Source organism: Populus alba, chromosome 1 (genome assembly GCF_005239225.2).
Source record: "Populus alba chromosome 1, ASM523922v2, whole genome shotgun sequence".
Classification (NCBI taxonomy): domain Eukaryota; kingdom Viridiplantae; phylum Streptophyta; class Magnoliopsida; order Malpighiales; family Salicaceae; genus Populus; species Populus alba.
In genome coordinates, this window is record NC_133284.1 from 29,111,510 (window position 1) to 29,131,803 (window position 20,294).

The window sequence follows — 20,294 nt, forward strand, 5'->3', positions numbered from 1 at the left end:
TTTTTTTTTTAAAAAAATGAAGCATACAAAACTCTATTTTGTTGTTACAAAGAAAATGAATTTTTATTTTTTAAAATCTTGAACATGTGATCTCTGATTTCTTGAGCTAAAACACAAATTTAATTTAAAATGATGAAAAAAATATATTAAATTTATTTATTATTTATATATGAACAGTTAAATTAATTTTTAATTGCTGTTAATTTCTTTTAAAATAAATCAATTACAGTGAAAGAAAAGAGGACGGTACTAACAATATATACACACACAGAGTAAAATCTTACCGACACAAACAGTGACTTGTATAAAATATATAGCAAATATGAATACGCAAGTGACAGCTTATTTAAAAATAATAATAATAATATCGATGTGCGTGTACGAGTTAACCACACATCCAATACGACGAGAGGCTCATCTCCCTCGTGTTCCAATCCGACCCCCACCTACTACGTTTATTTTATTTTTTTATTGTAAAGTTGTCGTTTTATTTTTTTAATAAAATACTTCAGATTTTTTATAATTTTATGTATAGAATTGGAGTTTATATTTTACGATTTTGTAATTGATAGATGAAAATATTGTTTATTTTTAAACCTGATTTTTTTAAAAATAATTTAGAAAAATCCAAACCACAATTTTTATGCCGAGGTTTTTTTTGGGTAAGATACTATATATTTGTTTGGTTATTAATATTTTTTTAGTATTATTTGATAATTTTAATGCATTGGTATTAATAATAAAAAATATTTAAATATATTAAAAAAAAGAAGAAGAAGAAGCTGAATAGCTGTGCATTTAGGCACCGTTTGGGGCTGAGTTTCTGTGCATATTTTTAGACCTTCCGATTGGGTTATAATAATAAAAATACGGAATCATGATATTAGAAAGGTTGGGTCTCCGCCCTCGTGCGTGCACGTGCACGTGCACATGCACATGCCAAAGAGGGCACGGGAAAAGGGACACCTCCCCTGTGCTTGAGAAACATGCAGATCCTTTGACTACACCGACGTGATCTCACGTCATATAAAATAAAAATATCAAAATCACATGATTTGATTTTGATCCTTTCCATTTTTCAACGGATATAAACAACACAGACAAGCACGACAGTAACGAAGAATATAAGATGGGACACGTAACTCCATTATCCAAATTTCTATATCATCCAATTCCGCTTAAATTTTCCTTTTCTGGTTTTACTCCAGATACGGCAATTTGGGTACTCAATAAAATAAAAAATAGGAAGAAGAATGTGAAATCAATAAAAAAAAAATGGAATGTATTGAAAAAAAATTAAAATTAATGTGATATGATAAAAAAAAATGGGAAAATATTTAGTAGAAAGGCATGTAGGTAAAAGAACACAAGGTGTAAAATAAGGAGATTAAATTATAAATGAAGATAAATATTTAATTCAAGTACCTTTAAATTACAATATAATTATTCATGTCCGTAGATTTTTATTAATTAATAACTAATATGTTAGTGTGTTATGTAAACTAAAACTAGTCTCATTGCTTCATCTTATTCATAATTTATAAGACACTCGTCAAGATCTTTACCTTCTAAATAATTATTAGTGTCATTAATAATACCAATATCGATATTGTTAATATTATTTAACTCAAAACTCATTAAATAATCTGGATTTACATCAATTTGAGTTTCTAAATCATCTCCAGTACCATGACTTTTCATTTCAGTATCATTAGAAATTTCTTCTTCATCACTTTCCTCTTCTTTTTCATTTTTCTTCATCTTGCACCATCAACAATACCAAGCAAATCAAAGCTTGATTCATCATTAGACGAAAGGTCATCCAAAATTTCACTAAAATCACATTAATGTTTAAAAAATCTTGTAATTTATAGACATGTTTCTTTTTTTAAGATCCTTTTTTAACAGTTGATTCATGGTTAGTTGTGTATTTTCCACTCCTGCTATCCAACTCTCTTTTCTTTATTATTTGAGCTAATTTTTTCCCCACTTCATATTTATCATCTTTTCTAATATATCGAAAAGTTTTCTTTTCATTCTAGTTGCTTCTTGACTTTTTATCAAAACACAAAAAATCATCTTTTTTTACATTGTATGCACTACTTGCTGACATGATTCAACATCCATACAAGTGCAAGCCAAATGATATTTGAAACTGAAAATGCCTCACTGATAATTTTTTATAATACTTAGATTGAACCTTTTTAAAGTTTTTATCAATATCTATAGCTCATGTTGTTATCCCACATCAAGCCTATTATCATATATATATATATTGGACTTGTGTAATCTTTAGAGTTTTATCGAGCTTAAAATAATTCATTATGTTCGTTAAATTAGTAGCTATATATATATATATATATATATATATATATATATAATTATCACTTTCTAGTCTCAAATTGAATCCCAGATCATGCAATTGATGATTAATCATACACAAGCATAAAGTTCATTAGTAAAATAGAATTAAAATCAAATAAATATTTGCATAATTATAGTTAGGCTATTGAAAATAATTATTCCATCATCTCTAGAGTTAAAAAAAATTGACTTCTTGAAAGGTAGTTGTCTCTTATGTCAATCATTCTGCCTTTTTCTTTCCTCTAAGATGTTGTCTTCTTCTTTCTATTGTATTGTCTAATGTGTTCTTTTGTTTTGTGAGTTTTTTCATCTTTAACGGCTGTTATAATAGAGTTTATATACCTTGAGTATATCCTCCAAAGGTAAGAAATTTGTTTTTCTTATCTATCATGTATTTTGCTGACTTTTCTATCTTAGATTTTGGGATAATTTTGAAGGAAAAAACATGTGAATTATGAATTTTTTATTTCCATAACAATTGTGTCCCTTCATGTCATCTTTTCAACGCGCTTGGCCTTGCAATCTTTTGGATTCTATAACTCTAAATATGGGGCAAACACCAAAATAATGTCGGTTGTAAAGACTTTTGATTGATTCAAACTTTGTATTTTAACTCAACTTTTTAGGCTTGAAAACAATAGAATCTGTTTTAAACTCTTACAGAAATTGTAAGCATAATTTTTAGTTTTTCAAAATGACAAACAATACATGAAATTGAGTTGTACAACTCCAACTACAAGCCAAAAATCAATTAATGCTTAAGTTGTACTCGAACATATCAACTAAGATTTGAATTCTAAACTATCTGATCTTCATTGTGAGCCTAATTCAATAGTAAAACACCTGAAAAACATAATTAATTCCCAAGAATTAAATAAATATAAAAGTTCTTAAAATTTTAAATAAACTAGATAATAACAAACAAAACACTCTAAATCAAAACAATTATGACTAAGAAAATATGTGCAATAAATTCCCTTCTCAACTGTATATAGTTAGAATTTCTATCACTTGGGTCAAAATTAAAACACCATTTTACACAAAATTCCAATTTCTCCAAAAACATCCATAAAAAAATCCAAACAATTACTTATCTTGTTGATCCCATAATAATATTTATTGTCCATGCAAAAGATTTCTAGCAACTCACCAAACAAAAAATAAATTCAACACAATATATGAATGATTATAAGATTGAAACCAGAATAAGGGAGAGAGGGGATTATATGTGTTGCCTTTCATGGCTGTTGAATTTCAAGGGATTCTCTCTTTTATGTGGCTTTGATTGGAACCTTTCAATAAAACTACTAAAAGAGAAAAAAATATTAGCTTGCGCCTCTTCTGAGACTAAAAAGGAAGCAAATCCAATTCAAAAACTAGCTCTGTAAATAGAATGTGTTGAGAGAGAGGGGGCTTTTTATTTTAAAGAGGCCTTGAAATAGAAAGTGAGTAGGAGGGAGTCTTCCTCTCTCTCTTTTTTTATTTATTTACATGTGTCCGGGCCAGCGTGCTCGCACCACGACTATCCCACGGCCCACTGAACACTGAGTGAGCATGTAAGGCAGGGGGGTGACAGACGTTCACGATGAGGTTTGAACCCTGGTGGGGTGGAAAGGAACAATTTAAATTCACAAGTCTTCTCTCTTTCTTCCATGATTTATTGTTATTCTTTGTACTATTCTTGTTCTTTTAATAAAAATGTAAACTCCCTACTAAAATTATGATTTTGCATATTTTATCAAGTTAGAATAATTTCAATATGATTTTATTGGTTTTTGAGTATTTAAAATAATCTTGGACTATATTTATACTTGTAAAATTATGATTTTAACAACCTTGATAAGTACTGGCAATACAAATTATATAAAAAAAGAATTGTTTGTCTTGTTTAAAAAATGAGAGAGAAAAAAGATGAAGAAGAGTGCTTGCCCACTAAAAGATATGGCAGTACAAATTAAGTTGATACCTATGCATTGTCCCTCCCGGAATGAACAAAAGCAAATTAAAGGAAAATACAATAAAACAAGAACAGTAAATCACAGATGATCTAAAATTAAAAAGTTCTTTCATTTTATTTTTAGATAATGGAAGTTGAATTTCGAATTTCACTACCAATTGAAACAGCAATTACATTGGCAGCACCAAGTCAATAAAATAAAATAAAATAAAATCAGGTGGGCAAAAAATAAACACAGGAAAAATTCTGAATACAAGGCACGAATACACTCTCTCTTACTCATGAACACCATAGAAATTGTAGCAAAAATTAAAAAGGAAAAAAAAAAAAAAAACCATCGCAAACAAAACACACTTTCCAGTTTCCACTCCACGCATGGAATGGATCAATAGATATCTGGCAAGCTAGCTCTTGACTTCTTACAGATTCCACCACAAATTCCCCGATCTCGCATCGCAGCCGGCTGTAGCCACTCCTAGAGCAAAAACTTAACAATTATGAAAGTAAAGAAGCAATGATAACCATAACCCAGAACGTAAGACCATGAGTAAACAACACAATCAAACGGGAATTACTCCTTGATTAATGGCCACCGCGGCTCCCGTCACCACTGCCACCAGTATCATTACTGGCAGACATATGGGCTGCAGTCGTGACAGCTGCGCCGCCAGTATCATTACTGGCAGCGAGGGTGGTTCCTTGATGGCTGCCTTCAGCTTGGTCATCACTAGATTTTTTAAGGGAAGATTTCTCTGGCTCTTCAATCTTGATTTCTTTCCGCTTGCGGCCTGGGATGCAGGCAGTACACCAGCTGGTTATGCTCCTCATCGCCGGACCAAGGGGGTGCTGACGCCTTACTTCAGATCAATCTCCTTCCTGCCCAAATGCCCGTTTCTTTCTACTATAAAAGCACGCAATAAAAAGGCTCTACAGTCCTTAATTATTGTAATGATTGCTTGGTTAACAAGCATTGTTGGCATAAAACAAGGAATTATGCGAAAACTTTTTCTTTTCATATTTTTCTCTTCCTTCGTTGCTGGTGCTGGTCCACCATGCCGTTACCACCTCAAATGTATTTGCAAGCCAGCAAGCTAACACAGTACTAAACTATTTGCATGGCCAAATTAACAAGCTTACCTTGTATTACCAGGCTTAATGATTGAAGATTTAAAATCAATCCCAAGCTGTAAAGCTTTATTCCAAGGAACATTAAAGTGAAAAAAAGGTTTATATTCCTTTAAAAGCCGGGAACCCGTGAATGATTGAGTTTAATCCTGTTAAGGATGTATTAGCTTACGGTATACATGTATCTCGGCGAATATGGAATCCAGCTGGTGATCAAGGACCATAACTGCCATCACCTGCCAATTGATTTTCATGTGCAGGTAACACTAACCCCATTCAGAAATGTACATTATGTTTATTGGAAGATATATTTTAAAAAATAATATAAATTATATTTTAAAATTTTAAATTATTAGCTTGAATTGATTCATTCATTACAAGGATTATAAATTTATTAAAAACATCACTTGGTAGTTAAATAATAAATATATGATTTAACATCATATATACGTTGCCATTTTTACATTTAAAATAGATATTGAATAATTCGCATTATAACTATGTCAATCACTAATGATTTTCTATTTAATATGGATCATTGGCATGTTTAACATTATAATTATATATTTTAAAATCATACATAGTTCTATTTTAATAATGATTTAGAAAACAAGATTAGCGGTCAAATTTGTAAGATTATTTGCAGTTTTGCACCAATATCTTAAAGTATGATTTTACAAGGTGGAAAGAAAAAATTAAAAGAGAAAACTCTTTTAAGAGATTAAAAAAAACCAAGATTGGATTGGATTGAATATCCAAGAAAAAACCATCCCAACTTCACTTGATTGGTTGGATTGGATTGATGTATATTAGAATCTTATAATAATTATACACGTAAATAAATTTATATAAAAAAAAATCATTCTAATTTCATTTAATCATATTCAGTATCAAATTAGAGTGTATATAAAAATAATAATTTATTTTGAATCCAATAAATATTAATTTGATCAAACATGAATAGTTGAGTTTTTTTTTTTAATAAATTTGATGAGTAATAGGTAAGATATAGATATTATCAAATCCAACGTAAAAATCATTCAAATCTAATCCAAGATATATATTTATATTATATAAATATATTTGTAGAATATTTAGATTTTTTAATATAATATAATAATATATATATATTAATTATTTTATTTTTTATTGATAATAATAAATAATAAATACCTAAAACCCGACAAATAATTTATAAATATTTAACTTATTTATCTAATAAATAATAAATATGACATAAATATAAAAAAATCCAACCTCCTGCGTAAATGCCCATTGCCATCAACTAGTGTAAAACATGCCTTTGCCTGCCTTTAAATTAACGTAAGCGATTAACACCTAACCTAACGCCGTCGTTTTAGATTAATCTCATAAAAGGTAATGTATTCGGAAGCAGACCCAGACACCCAGTTAAGGTGAACTGAAGACCATGATTAAATCCTAACGGTGTCGTTTCAAATGATATCTTATCAGTAAAAATGTCTGAGCCCGGGTTCGAACCGGGGACCTCTAGTGTGTGAGACTAGCGTGATAACCAACTACACCACCCAGACAACTTGATATGATTTCTAGAAATTTATATATAATATTAATTTAGAAAAGTAAACTAAACTGGTTATTTTGTAAATATGTTTTTTTAACAAATTTGAACCCTTAATAAAAAGTAATAATAGATAGACGCACAGAAAAATCGAAATCATACGTTGCGAATTTGTTTTCTTTTCCGATGGAAGCGCTTCATGCATCGCTAGGCCGGCGAACAGTACTGTTCTTTTTACCACCTTCTTCTCCATGATCATCTGCTGTTACAAAATCTGATATCTAATATTTCTCTCTCTCCGTTTTTTTTTGGCAGTTAGAAGAGATAAGACAAAAGAGAGCAGCTGAGAGATTAAGCAAAGCTTCATCTGGTCCAGATCTAACCAAAATTCCAACCCCTAGTGGTCTCACTCCCTCCTCCTTTCTTTTTATTTCCCCGTTCAACACTAATTTGTTTCAATTTCTTTACAAGTTTTCATTTTTTTTTTGTGTAGATAATGCTGGAATGAGAAAATCTGAGAGCGGAAATCGTCTCTCCGAGGTACGATTTCAGTCTTTTTTTTTTTTTTGCTTCAATTTATTGGAAATGCAAAAATAAACTGATTAAAGCATATTATTAATTGATTAGGAAAACCTGCATAATTTATTAATTGAAAAGCCATTTTGCTGTTCGTTTTAAATGAATGAATCGTGCAGACGGATATTGGTGGTTTAGTATCTCAGCTAAAAGACCTACAGAAAAGGAATGCAGACTTGGAGGAAAGCAACGGCATCTTATCTTTAAAGGTATGGTCGTGATGTTGATCATTATTTGCTCTGAATTCGGTGCTAGTCTCTCAATAAAAAGAAAAGAAAAAAACTGTTTCTGTTCCGCTGCAGCTTCAAACCAAGGATGTTGAGAACGAAACGCTTCAGAAGCGCTTAAATGATCTGGTAAGGACCGGACTTGTTTTTTTTTGTTTTCATTTATCTCGTGGTTTAGCAAATTATCGACATTGCTCTTGGTTGAGGGTGTAGTAGATGAGGCATATCTGATGTTACATATCTGTATCCTGAATAACATTGGAATGAGAATGTTCCTGCTGGGTTTGGTGCAATAATGTGGGCTCTAAGGGTTTTTGTGTTTCTATCAATTGTAAGGCATCTTTGTGATCTGGTGTCTCATTTATTGATGCAACATTGTAGATAAGAAGTGCAATTCAAGGATTTGAAAAGCACCATTCTCTTCTTGGCTGTATGATTACAGGATTTAGAGTCCATTTGACGTGACTCATAAAAAATAACCTTTCACTTTGAGTCATGATTCAAAATGTGTTTTTCATAAATAACTTGTGACAAAAATGAGTTAAGTTGGAAGTAAGTTCTGTAAAAATGATCCAGAACTATATTTTTTTTTTTAATTCTTTGAAGGAGGGAGGTAGTACATGGTAGAACTCATGAGTTAAAAGTTGAACATTTTAACTTTTGGTTAAAGCAAAATTTTGACTCAATTCTGAATCAAACCTTCGATTCAAGTAAAAAGTCATTTCTAGCTAAACATACTTGTGACTTTCTTTGAGTCAAAAGTTAAAAAAACAACTTAAAAATCAATTTGCAAAGTCATACCAAAACAGAACCTTATCTTTTTTTATTAAATGCCGGATACTATACCTTTTAGCTTTTTTTTTTTTTTTTTTAATTGCAGGAACAAAATACTGTACCATCTTTAAGAAAAGCACTTAGAGAAGTTGCAATGGAGAAAGATGCAGCTGTTGTTTCACGGGTACACATTTTTGTTTCACCACCTGCTGCTGCTGCTGTTGCCTGCTCTATTTTTGTTGCTTTGCCTTCACACACCACCCACAAAGTGTGATTTTTTAGTGTAGGAGGACCTTTCAGCCCAGCTTCGCACGCTTAAGAAACGTCTAAAGGAAGCAGAAGAAGAACAATACAGAGTATGCAAGCACCTTTTGGCTATTATTTATGAAAAACATCGTAGTTCTTTCTTCTCAATATATTCTTTTGCAATAGGCTGAGGAAGATGCAGCAGTCTTGAGAGAAGAATTAAACTCAATGCAGCGACAAGCTATGAGTAATCATCCTGGTGAAATAAGCTCTATGAGTGTATCACATGATCAAGTTCAAAGTTTGGAAAAGGAATTAGCTGGCTTAAAGTCTGAATTTCAGGTTAGTATAATCATCTTTTTTTTCCAATTATGTTTGATATCAGTCTGTGATGGTGGTTCAAAATTCACAGCAAGTGTCATTATTGAGGCAACAAGAGCAACAAAGATTAGCAGAGGAGCAATCCCGAACCTCTGCCCTCGCATCTGAAAAGCAGCAGTTGGTTGAGAAACTTGCAGCTCTATCCAGAACAGTCTCAGGTGCACTCCTACAGAAATTTCCTAGTAGTAGCCTTTAAAGTTTTTGTTGTCAATTTCATGCATATGCATGCAAAAGTCTCATTTGCTAGCCATTTAGATACATATTTTATATATTCTACTCCTTTTCTCTTAGTCATCAACTTTGTTTTTGTGCAATGCAGAAGAAGCATCACAAAATCTGGTCCCTAAGGCCTTTACAGTGGTAAGACAATGCCTATGGTTGCTGGTTGCTGTTGTCACTATGTTGAGCGCATGTGTCTGATTACCATGACGTATCTGCGATATATATATAGTATTACTATTCGGTCCAAGTTCTCTCAAGTTGTTTTCTGTTTTCCAGAATATGTTCTGGGTGATTCTTGATTCTTGTTTTTTTTTATTGGTAGACTGAATTCTGGTGTTTTGCACTTACTGTTATTGGACTTGAATGATTTCATACTATGTGTTGTAGGAAGACAAGGAGAAACTTGAGAAGCAGTTGCATGATATGGCTGTAGCAGTTGAGCGGTTGGAAAGTAGTAGACAGAAACTTCTAATGGAGGTGAAGTATTTGCTTACTTGATTATCGTTCAGTAATGTGAATGGATGTTAGATGTGCGCTTGCTATATGAAGGTGACTTTGTTTCATAACTTCTATTGGCAGATTGATTCCCAATCTTCAGAGATAGAGAAACTTTTTGAGGAAAACTCCAGTCTCTCATCTTCTTGTCAAGAGGCCACGAGCATAGCAAAACAGTGGGAGAATCAGGTGGGCTTTTCAGTGATTAGGTTTGGTTCATTTAGGTGTTGTGTATTGATGAAATCTGATTGCCCTGTGCAATTATTAATTAATCACCAATTGTTTAGTATAGAAATAGTTCATGGTGGAGTTTGGGGCATGGTTGAATGCATGAATTAGAGAGAATAAACTGGAGGTAACCGAAAATTATTTGTAAACTATGGTGGATGCATGAACTAAGTGATAGCTGATAGTGGAGATTTGGGGTATGATTGATTAATTGTACTAGAGGAAACCAAAATTTGTTTTCCAACTACTTAATGTTGTGAGATGGAAGATATGTTCCAGTTGTCCATTTATTAACTACACTAGTAATGAGGGGATTGCATGGTTTATGCGTTCTTCTTTAGTTCTAGGAAAGATCAGACATGTTCTCGGATAGACTATTCTCTATTCTTTAATTCTTCATATTACTATTCCTTATTTAGACAACATATGCTCTCAATCTAGTTCAATTAAGTAGCTTTGATTTCAGATTGTTTACATGCTTTCATCAGGTCCTTTTTTTCCCTTCCTTTTCTTTCTCTCTGTTTTTCTTCAAGTTGTTAAAGTTAGTTATTAGACGAGAAGGGGTAACTTGTTAAATCTCCACTTTAGTGTGGTAAATGCTGAATCTTATGTATGAACTTAAGACCTTTCCACTAAGGGAGGGTGATGGGAATGAAGAACAACTATTCTGTTCAATAGTAGCATTTGATTATCTAAGAATTTTAATTTTGTTTGTTTTTTTTTTCTACCTTTTTTTGAATAGTTAGTTATTAAAGTAGATTTTTAATATACTGGTTATATTTTCTGTTTATTAGGTGTTCCTATAGCTTCAGTTGTTGTAATTCTATATGGTTTGGTGCCTATAAATGGGCATCCTACCTATAAATTCAAGGATGCTATTAATATTGATTGGTCATATAAATTGAGTTTTTTCAGAGGATTGGTTCTCTTGGGATTTTGTTATTGTTTAATCAATTGATTCTACATCAAAGATGAATGATCATCGGGCTTAACCCAAGGGTTCACTTTCATGATGGTCCTTGGTGAGCATGTGTGTCGTGCTTCTAAAATCTTTCAAGGAGTTGACATTATCATGTTTTTCAACATTTGCATTATTTTTCTGGTATTTTGGTTCTTGAAACTGACAATTTGGCTTGCATGCCACTTCTGCAGTTGAAGGACTGCCTTAAGAAAAATGAAGAGCTTCGTGTAATGCTTGATAAGTTGAGAACAGAACAGGCCAATTTACTGTCAAACGATAGGGAGATCCTGGGAGGCTCAGCAGAAAGGCATAGAGATGGGGTAACTGAGACTGGCTCACAAGCACATGCAACTGAAATTCTATCACTCAAGGTACTCAATGACGGGAGTTTTCTTTTAAGGAGTTTTGATGCCTATCCTAGCACATTCCAAACTACCCTTTTGCAAGATGAAGTACAAATTGTTACAGCTATTCCAAGCAGAAATTAATGTTTAGCCTGTCTTTTTCTTTTCTTTTCAAATGACTGTTATTGGCAGGGCCAACTTGCAAAAGAACAGAGCAGAGCAGAAGCACTATCAGCAGAGGTCATGCAGCTATCAGCAGAACTGCAACAAGCCACACAAGCATATAATGGTCTTGCACGCCTGTAAGTTTTTCCTAGTAATTTTCCCGTTTAGAGCAGCACAAACACAATTTGGTATTTGAAGATTTTTAGCAATAGGCTTAAACACTGAATCCATTTACCATTGCAGCTATAAACCAGTTCTTCGGAACATCGAGAGCAGCCTCATCAAAATGAAGCGAGATGGCTCCGTGGTTGTGCAGTGAAAAGAAAGCAGTTTGCTGGAGATGTTTCTTTTTTACCAGTTCGTGGCAATTCTTTGTATTAGAATTCTTGCAAAACATTGCCTGGTTTTAGGAACAAGTATCACATTTATTTAAAGAAATATGTTTTGACCAGGTTTTACATTTTATTAATAGGTTTGAAACGCCCAACAGAGAAAAAGGAAAATAAAAGGACAAGATTACTCTGTTAACTATAAATAGATTTTGCTCCTATTTTTAGAATGTTTTTGCCATCACAGTGTGATGTGGCAATCTTCCCCAGTGGTAACATCTCTGTCGCACAACATCAATATGCTCTGAGGTTGGACCCTGAAATCTATAGGCTTTCTCATTTCCTTAAACGAAAGTTGGATTTAGATACTTAGAAGTTGATATCAAGTGACAAGTGTTTGGCATGAAAGTGTTTTTGAAAAAAATTAAAATTTTTTAATTTTTTTTCCTTTATATTAATATGTTTTTAATGTTTTTAGATTATTTCCATGTATTAAAGTTAAAAATGATTTTAAAAAAAATAAAATAATATTATTTTAATATGTTTTGGAATGAAAATTATTTTGAAAAAAAATTGTAATTACACTCCCAAACACCTTACTGTATAAAGACAAATTCTCGATTGTGGTATAAAGTCAGAAACTACTGAGCTCCACAATACCATTAAATGCATTATAAAATAAAAAGGAATGGAAGACAACACAATAAACTAGTGTCACAATCAGTAAAGGAGAAGTCCTGGTGGGTGTGGGAGGGGGGATCAAGGGGAGAGACGGTCTTGAGTTTAGTTGGAAATGCTTTTTCAAGAGAAACAATCTGAATCATGGCAAGCTAGGGATAATCTACTTTGTGGTGTTGGACAACAAAAGATCAAAATTCCTTGACGTTGTTATTGGCATTGTATTTTTCAAAAATAATTTGAATATTACAATGACAACAATCCAAACTCCAATTCTTCTTGATAACAAGCATATTAAATTGGATGCATAGGTGGGGCAATATTATTTCAAAAGAATGACTTTATTACATTTTGCATTATTACTTCAACAAAAATTTTGAATGTTGAATACGTAAACAAGATAATGAGATTGTCTATCACATGAATAGTCCATAAAATAGATGTATAACAAGTACGCAAAATGAAACTCTCTAGAGGATTGTGATGATGATGTCAAGGGGAGGCAAAATAATTTTTTTGAGAAGAGAATTCAACTGCACAATAAGAATGCAGCCTTTAGCTTTTCTAGGGTTATGATGTGATGCTAATTCTCTTTCATGCATTGGTGGGATTAAGAAACGATGGCTTATATAAACCTTTTTCTTTAATCTTTTTTTTTTAAAAAAATCTCTTTCCAAAATTTCTACACCTTTTTGTAATAGGAGCTTTTAGAAATCAAGTTTTTTTATGTTTTGCAAAAGAATCGTCTTTTAGGTAAACACAAAACACATTTCACCTTATTTTTCTTTTCAAACTTTATTCTTTAAAATGTCTTTTAAAAAAGACAAGAAAATTATGTCTTCTGAGAAATATTTTAGTTTCAAACCTTGAATAGGAATAATTCGACAGAGACCTCCTTCCATTAGAATAGGCCCTATGTTTGAAAATGGCTCTGCTCGGTCCTCTTCTATTAAAAGAGAGGACAAGATTGTCTCTCAAGAGGCTTCAAATCTCAAGAGACAACTAAGGTTACCTAGGATGTCTTAGGATAAGGCAGAAAGCACGGTATTATATGAACAAGTAATCTTAGCTAACTTTAGACAAATAAGGAACTTATGGTCCTGTTGCTTGAGGCTGATGACTGAGTTACCCAAGTCACCAACCAAACTATTGGGGGGTAATTTTATTATTATTGTCTTCAGGTGTATATACGAGTTTGGATACTCGTTTCCCTTGTGAAAATTTACAAGGGATATTTTTTGTTCATTTTGAGTCCAACTTAGCTCTACCATAAGATTTAAGAAAATGAAGCTCTAAAGAGGATTGTGATGATGTTTCAAAATTTGATATGCTTAGGAATGAGATTATTTGGAGTTTGGATAGTGTTTAATTATTTGTTCATATCAATGTTTCATTCTCTATAGCCCATGGAATATATGTTTGATGGTAGAAGTCTCGATACCTGTAAAATAGCCTTTTTAGTGGGATTTAGGGATCATCCAATGATAAAATCAGTAACTTTTAAGTACGGAAATATATATATATATATATATATATATATATATATATATATATATATATGAGATTTAAATTCCAAGAACAATGATGTTTGTTCTTGTTATGGTATGATAAATGTTCTAAGAGTTAAGATATGAATGCTTGGAAAGTAGAAATCACGAGCCCTTTACCTGAGTGGTTTAATGAGTATTTATAATCCCTGAACTTGTTGTTTTGATGGATTGAAAGATCTAAAGAGTCATTTGGTCTTGATAGAATAATGAGGGATATAAATCCCTTACACATTATTAATAAGGGATAAATATTTCTTACAAATCATTAATGAGATAAAAATGTTGTAGGCCACTGGAAAAGTTTTTACAAATTTATAAGTATAGGAAGATGATTATTTCTGACATGAATAGTTTATGTTGATAATCTTAATACAGAATTTTATGGTTCTAATAAGGACCTTTAACGACCTTTAAACCAATTGAACTTGGTTTGTAGCCAAGTCTAAGGAAAACAAGTATGGTAATATACCAGACTCATGTTGTCTTAGACTTAGCACATAGCTGAACCCAAGTATGTTGAGTCTGACAACTCGCCAAACTCATGTTGCCTTAAACTTAACACATGCTTGAACCTAATTATATTGGGTTTGGCAACTCGCTAGACTTATGTTGTCATGAGCTCCATATATGGCTGGGCTTAATTATATAGTGTCTGGCAAGTTGTCAGACCCATGTGTCCTTGGGCATAGCATATGGTGAGCTCAGGTATATTAGGTCTAACAACTTACTAGATCTACGTGGCAATGAGCTCATCACATGGTTGAGCCTAACTATGTTAGGTCTAACAACTTGCCAGACTAACGTGATTTTTGACGCAACTCATTGTTTTGCCCAAGTATATAGGGTGTGACAAGTTGGTAGACCCAAGTTGTATTAGGTGTAGCATATAGCTGAGCCCAAGTATATTGAGTCTAGCAACTTACCAAATTCTTATTATATTGGACTTAGCACATGGCTAATCCACGTATAATGGTCTAGCAACTTGTTGGACCCATGTTAACTTGGGCTCAACGCATCGCTGAACCCAAGTATATTGAATATGACAGTTGGCCAGACCCACGTTCTCCTATGTTATCACCTTGTTATGGGTTTAGGGTTTTTATTAAAGAATTGATAATATCGAGTCAATAATACTAACGAGTATGTGGGGCTTCTCCAATAGTATTTGCAGAACTCAAGCATTATGTTTCATTCTCAGAATAACCCTTATATGATATATTTTCAAAATCAACAGTCCTAATCCCAAAAATGTCAGCCTATTAGAAACCTCACTCTAAATAGCCTTTCGATTGATGATTAACACCTACCAAGAACACAATCAAAATTGTTGAGATTGTTACAAGACTGGAGCTTAACTTATGCATGATTTATTGATCTCATGTATCTTTACATTCCTTACAGGATGTGAAATGCATCTCCACCTAAATACATCCTGGACCTTTTCTTGTTAAACCTACCATAATTGTTTGTTGCATCCGATTCAATTAATCAGTTTCCCTTTAAGTCTTTATGCGTTTTGAAACAAAAAGACTTAAAAAGCTTTTAGGAAGATAATTAATCAAATTTGTTTGACAAACCCTATAAATACGGGGCCTCACCTTATTGATTTTATATGATGTTTAGGGGAGGCAAAACAATCTTTTTAAAACGACAATTTGACTGCGTGTAATCAAGAGTTCATATTGTAACTCTTTGAACATTTATCACACTAAAAACTCTTTGAACATTTGAACATTTATCACACTAAAATAGAAACAAATACTCTTATTCTTAGAAATTAAGTTTCTCTTTTATTTATTATATTTCCCTACTTAAAAATCATTGATTTTATTATTAGATGGTCCCTAAATTCCATTGAAATGAACTATTTTGTAGATATCAGAACTTTTATCACCATACATATACTTTCTAAACAATTTAGAATGTAATATTGTTTAGAGTACATGATTAATAATTATCCAAAAACTAAATAACTTTACTTGTGCACATCAAATTTTAAAACATCACTGCATATCATCGCCATAGTACCCTACAGGAACAAATCCCGTCATGAAAATGGTGAAATCTATTCGCATCTCTTACTAGAATCTTGTTATTTGTGAACTTGGTAAAGGAGTGACAATGCAATAGTCTCAAACTTATAAACTCAATATATATGACATATTTTCGTAGGTACCAATTTTTTTATATATCTATATATATTCCTGAAATTTCGGTAGAGTTTCCTTTGTATTTTTTAGATACAAAGTTATCGATTTAATCATTTCTCAACTTGTAACATCAATCACAATATCCGTTCCGTCATTTGGACTTCCAAAACGTAAGCATATTTCAATATCTCATTTCTATTTTCAATAAAACACTATGTTAAAAGCTAATAAATTCATAAAATACATCTTCTCTTTTTCTTTTTTTTTTTTAAGGTATTTGTGCTCAATATATATATACAACCAACCATAATTCAACTTAATAATAATAACATTATAAATTACATCATACACAAGATAATAAGTTAAACATTACAATTCTTAGATATAAAAGTATATTACAACAAAATATTAGTTCTTCCAATTAAATTAATTACATAACAAAATTATTTATCCAAGCATCTATTTTCCAGATCGAGGGCGCAATGTACCTAAAAACATAATCACATTAAACATGATTAAAATTGCACATTTCAATAAGTAATTGACTAAGGACTAACTATTCATGCACATTAAAGTGATTTTCATATCATCGAATAAATTGTCTTATTTTCTTTTTAAAATTTTTAATTTCATAAATTCTTTTCTAGACATAGAGATAAATCTACTAAAAAAAATATCAAGAGTGTCTCCCATAAACCTGTATATTTAATTTCAAAACAAAGTTTTATAATTAATCTATTTTACATCGAGTGATTATCTTATTAATTCGTAAGTTAATTTTCTTAGCATGGTCATTCAACCAGGCATTAATTCCAGTAATAAGGAAATAATATTCTCGGCTCGCCCATTCAACAAGGCATCGTTTCCAGTGACCAAGAAATAATTTTCAAGGCTTGCCCAGAATATTATTTCTAGTAACTAGAAAATAATTTTTTTTTTCAGAGCTTGTCCATTCACCATGGTATTATTTCCAATAACCAAGAAATAATTTTTCAAGGCTTGCCTATTTAACAGGGTATTATTTCAAGTAACCAAGAAATATTTTTCACGGGTTGCCCATTCAACAGGGCATTATTTTGTCTGCCCTTTTTTTTTTTTGAATTTTACACTAAAATTACAATCTATAAAAATTTCTTCTACAATAAAAAAAATATAAACTAATTAATTACTCCAAGGTGTCGAACACTTACCTGGTGTTTGTGCGCGTGAAGAGATCCCTTGTTGCTGATGAGGTCTTGTGGCCTCCTCTATACCAACAAAATTTACTTTGTCATTGTTCATTCATTTGAACTGGTAAAATTTTAATACCCATTATATATTCTTTGATTAAATCCAACACCCTTAATTAAGTTTAATTAACTTTTAATTCAAGGAGGATAAAACCCTATTTTTTGAATCATTTATTTATTTGTTTCATAAAAGTTCTTATTCAATTTAACCTATAAACATTAATTGTCTTTAATTTAGCAAAATTTCTCAATAATATTATTAGAACTCCATTTTCTATTTTTTTTCTTCTCCATTTAGCCGAAAATAACCTAAGGAAGAAAGTGAACATTTTTCTTTTCTCTTTGAAAAATTCTTATTGCATTCATATAATAACACTTATAAGTTATAAACCTTTATCTTCCCATAATTTTCAAATAATTGTATTAAAACCTCAAATCCCCTAAATTATTCTTTTTTTGGCTGAACATTCAATTAAAATGGGGAAAATATTTTTTGTTTCTTTTATTTAAAATTAAACACTTACACAATCATAATTCATGCTTTCTAACATGGTTCAATCATAATTTGCATTGTTCCCATAAATTATAACATAAATCCACAACTTCACATAATCATATTTTTGCATAATCCTTTATCAAACATAAAATTTGAGGAATTAATCATTTGGAGCATGTTATTTACCTCACTTTAGTAAGGATTTAAGGAAAGAATGCAAGAAAAATCAAGTTTTCTTCTCCTCCCTCTTCAAACCCTAGCTTGAAATCCTTCCTCCAATGCACTCACCACCTTAAAATCATCCCCTCTTGATGTTTAATTAAGTTAATCACTCTAATTACTCACTTTAATTAGTGAAATAAATGAGAATCTAAGTAGAAAAATCACATAATTCTTCCCCCTTTCTTTGTTTCAAGCTCACGGTCAAAAGAGAAAAAGATGGAGAATTTATGGTCTAACTTTTATCTATTTACACATTAGCCCTCATTTCTTCTCATTTCTATTTTTGTCACCCAACTTTTCTTTTTACTTAATTTACACCATAACATCTTATATTGTATTCTAGTGTATCCAATTACAATACTTGAAATCATTTTATTTAATCTATTCGATATTTTATTTATTTTACTCGAATTATAATTTATTGGTTTTTCACATATAATCTTCACACAACCGCAAGTTTTTGGTTATCCGAATGGTTTCTCCCTTGCTAGTATTGACAAATCCAAAGGCAACTGTCAGTTTTTTGTTATGGCCTAGTACAATCCGTTCCATTTCCACCGCCTCTAAATCATAGAGCACAACTTTGGTCGGTGGTACGTAGCCTTCCTCCGTTTTCATTGACATTTTAACCAGTAAAGCATGGATTTGTTTCATCTGTGGATTAACCTCATCAACAGAGATAAAAGAGTAGGTTTTAACTTTTATCCAACCGCGACCCATTGGCAGTCCCCGAGCTTCTAAGAGCTTTTTAACTCTTTTTACTTCATCCCACATAGCAGCTTCAGCATAAACATCGGCAAGGAGCATATAATTCCCAACATTTGTAGGTTCAAGATTGAAAAGCCTTATGCTTGCCCTCTCTGCAAGCTCGACATTGCAGTGAATCTTACATGATCCAAGAAGAGAACCCCAAACCTTAGGCCCTAGCTCAATCCGCATATTCTTTATAATTTTAGCAGCTTTTTCTAACCTATTAGCACGCCCAAAAAGATCCACCATACAAGCATAATGCTCCACGCTAGGGCATATCCTATGCTCTCCACGCATTAACTCAAACAAGATTTTCCCCTCGGCAACGAGTCCTGCATGACTGCAAGCTCCTAAAACACTAACAAAAGATATGGAGCTGTTAGTTAATAATATAAATCATATCATGAGACCTTATCTAACAGCTTAAGCTATTGGGTTGAGATGGTTCTTTGACATGGTATCGAAGCCTTAATGACCAAGCGGTCACGAGTTCAAACCTCACCATCCCTATTTATTTGATAAAAAATCAAGCATAAGGTAATATAGATCTGTGCAAGTTTCAAGTCCAAATGGCTTTCACTTGAGGGGGTGTGTTAGATAATATATAAATCATATCCTAGGGCCTTACCTAACAGCTTAAGCTATTGGGTTGAAATGGTTCTTTAATAGAGGCTAGGTTCTGCACTAACAAAAATGTTGATCGCTTTCTTTCAAAATCCATGAACCCCGTAACTTCAAATAAGAGAATTCCAGCAAACAACATCTTTCTTATCCATCAGGTCAAAAACTCGTTACCCCAATTCAAGCTTCCCACATCTAGCATACATAGTAACAAGGGTACTAATTACTATCAAGATACTGTCAAGTCCCTTTCTAAGAATATATCCATGCATCAACCTCCCTTACTCCAATGCTGCATGTGCAACACAAGCTTGAAGTCTACTAGCCATTGTCACAAAATTAGGACATAAATCTCGAGTCTCAAGCATCAGCTCCTTGAAGAGCTCCAATGCCTCAAAAGTGCCCCCTAATTTTCGTATAACAAGCAATCATAGCACTCCAAGAAACCATATTTTTCACTGGTATCTCATAAAAAACATAGCTCACATAAGACACAACCAAACTTTGTATACATATCAACCAAAGTCGTCATAATATGGACATATCCATCATACACATGTCGCAAAATATGGTAATGAATCTCTTTTTCCTTGTTCAGCAGCGTCATCAAACAGTTTGAAAACAAGTATAGAATGAGATTGTCTATAACATGAATAGTCCATAG

The 20,294-nt window shown here is 32.1% G+C and overlaps 1 protein-coding gene, 1 non-coding gene and 1 pseudogene across 2 annotated transcripts; 1 reads left to right on the plus strand and 2 right to left on the minus strand.

The window, feature by feature from the left end:
* Positions 1-6,925: 6,925 nt before the first annotated feature.
* Positions 6,926-6,999, minus strand: TRNAV-CAC (transfer RNA valine (anticodon CAC)). The gene has a single exon. It is a non-coding gene; the product is annotated as a tRNA-Val (tRNA).
* A 121-nt stretch (positions 7,000-7,120) lies between these two features.
* LOC118033001 (uncharacterized) lies at positions 7,121-12,155 on the plus strand. Its single transcript, XM_035037828.2, has 15 exons — positions 7,121-7,208; positions 7,302-7,389; positions 7,480-7,526; positions 7,682-7,771; positions 7,865-7,918; positions 8,670-8,747; positions 8,851-8,919; positions 8,996-9,151; positions 9,222-9,348; positions 9,510-9,550; positions 9,800-9,889; positions 9,992-10,096; positions 11,288-11,467; positions 11,633-11,742; positions 11,849-12,155. Exons 1-15 carry the CDS (start codon positions 7,173-7,175, stop codon positions 11,922-11,924), a joined length of 1,347 nt encoding a protein of 448 aa, XP_034893719.1. The 5' UTR covers positions 7,121-7,172; the 3' UTR covers positions 11,925-12,155.
* Positions 12,156-16,175: 4,020 nt separating this feature from the next.
* Positions 16,176-20,237, minus strand: LOC118032947 (pentatricopeptide repeat-containing protein CRR2, chloroplastic-like; annotated as a pseudogene).
* Between the last annotated feature and the right edge of the window lie 57 nt (positions 20,238-20,294).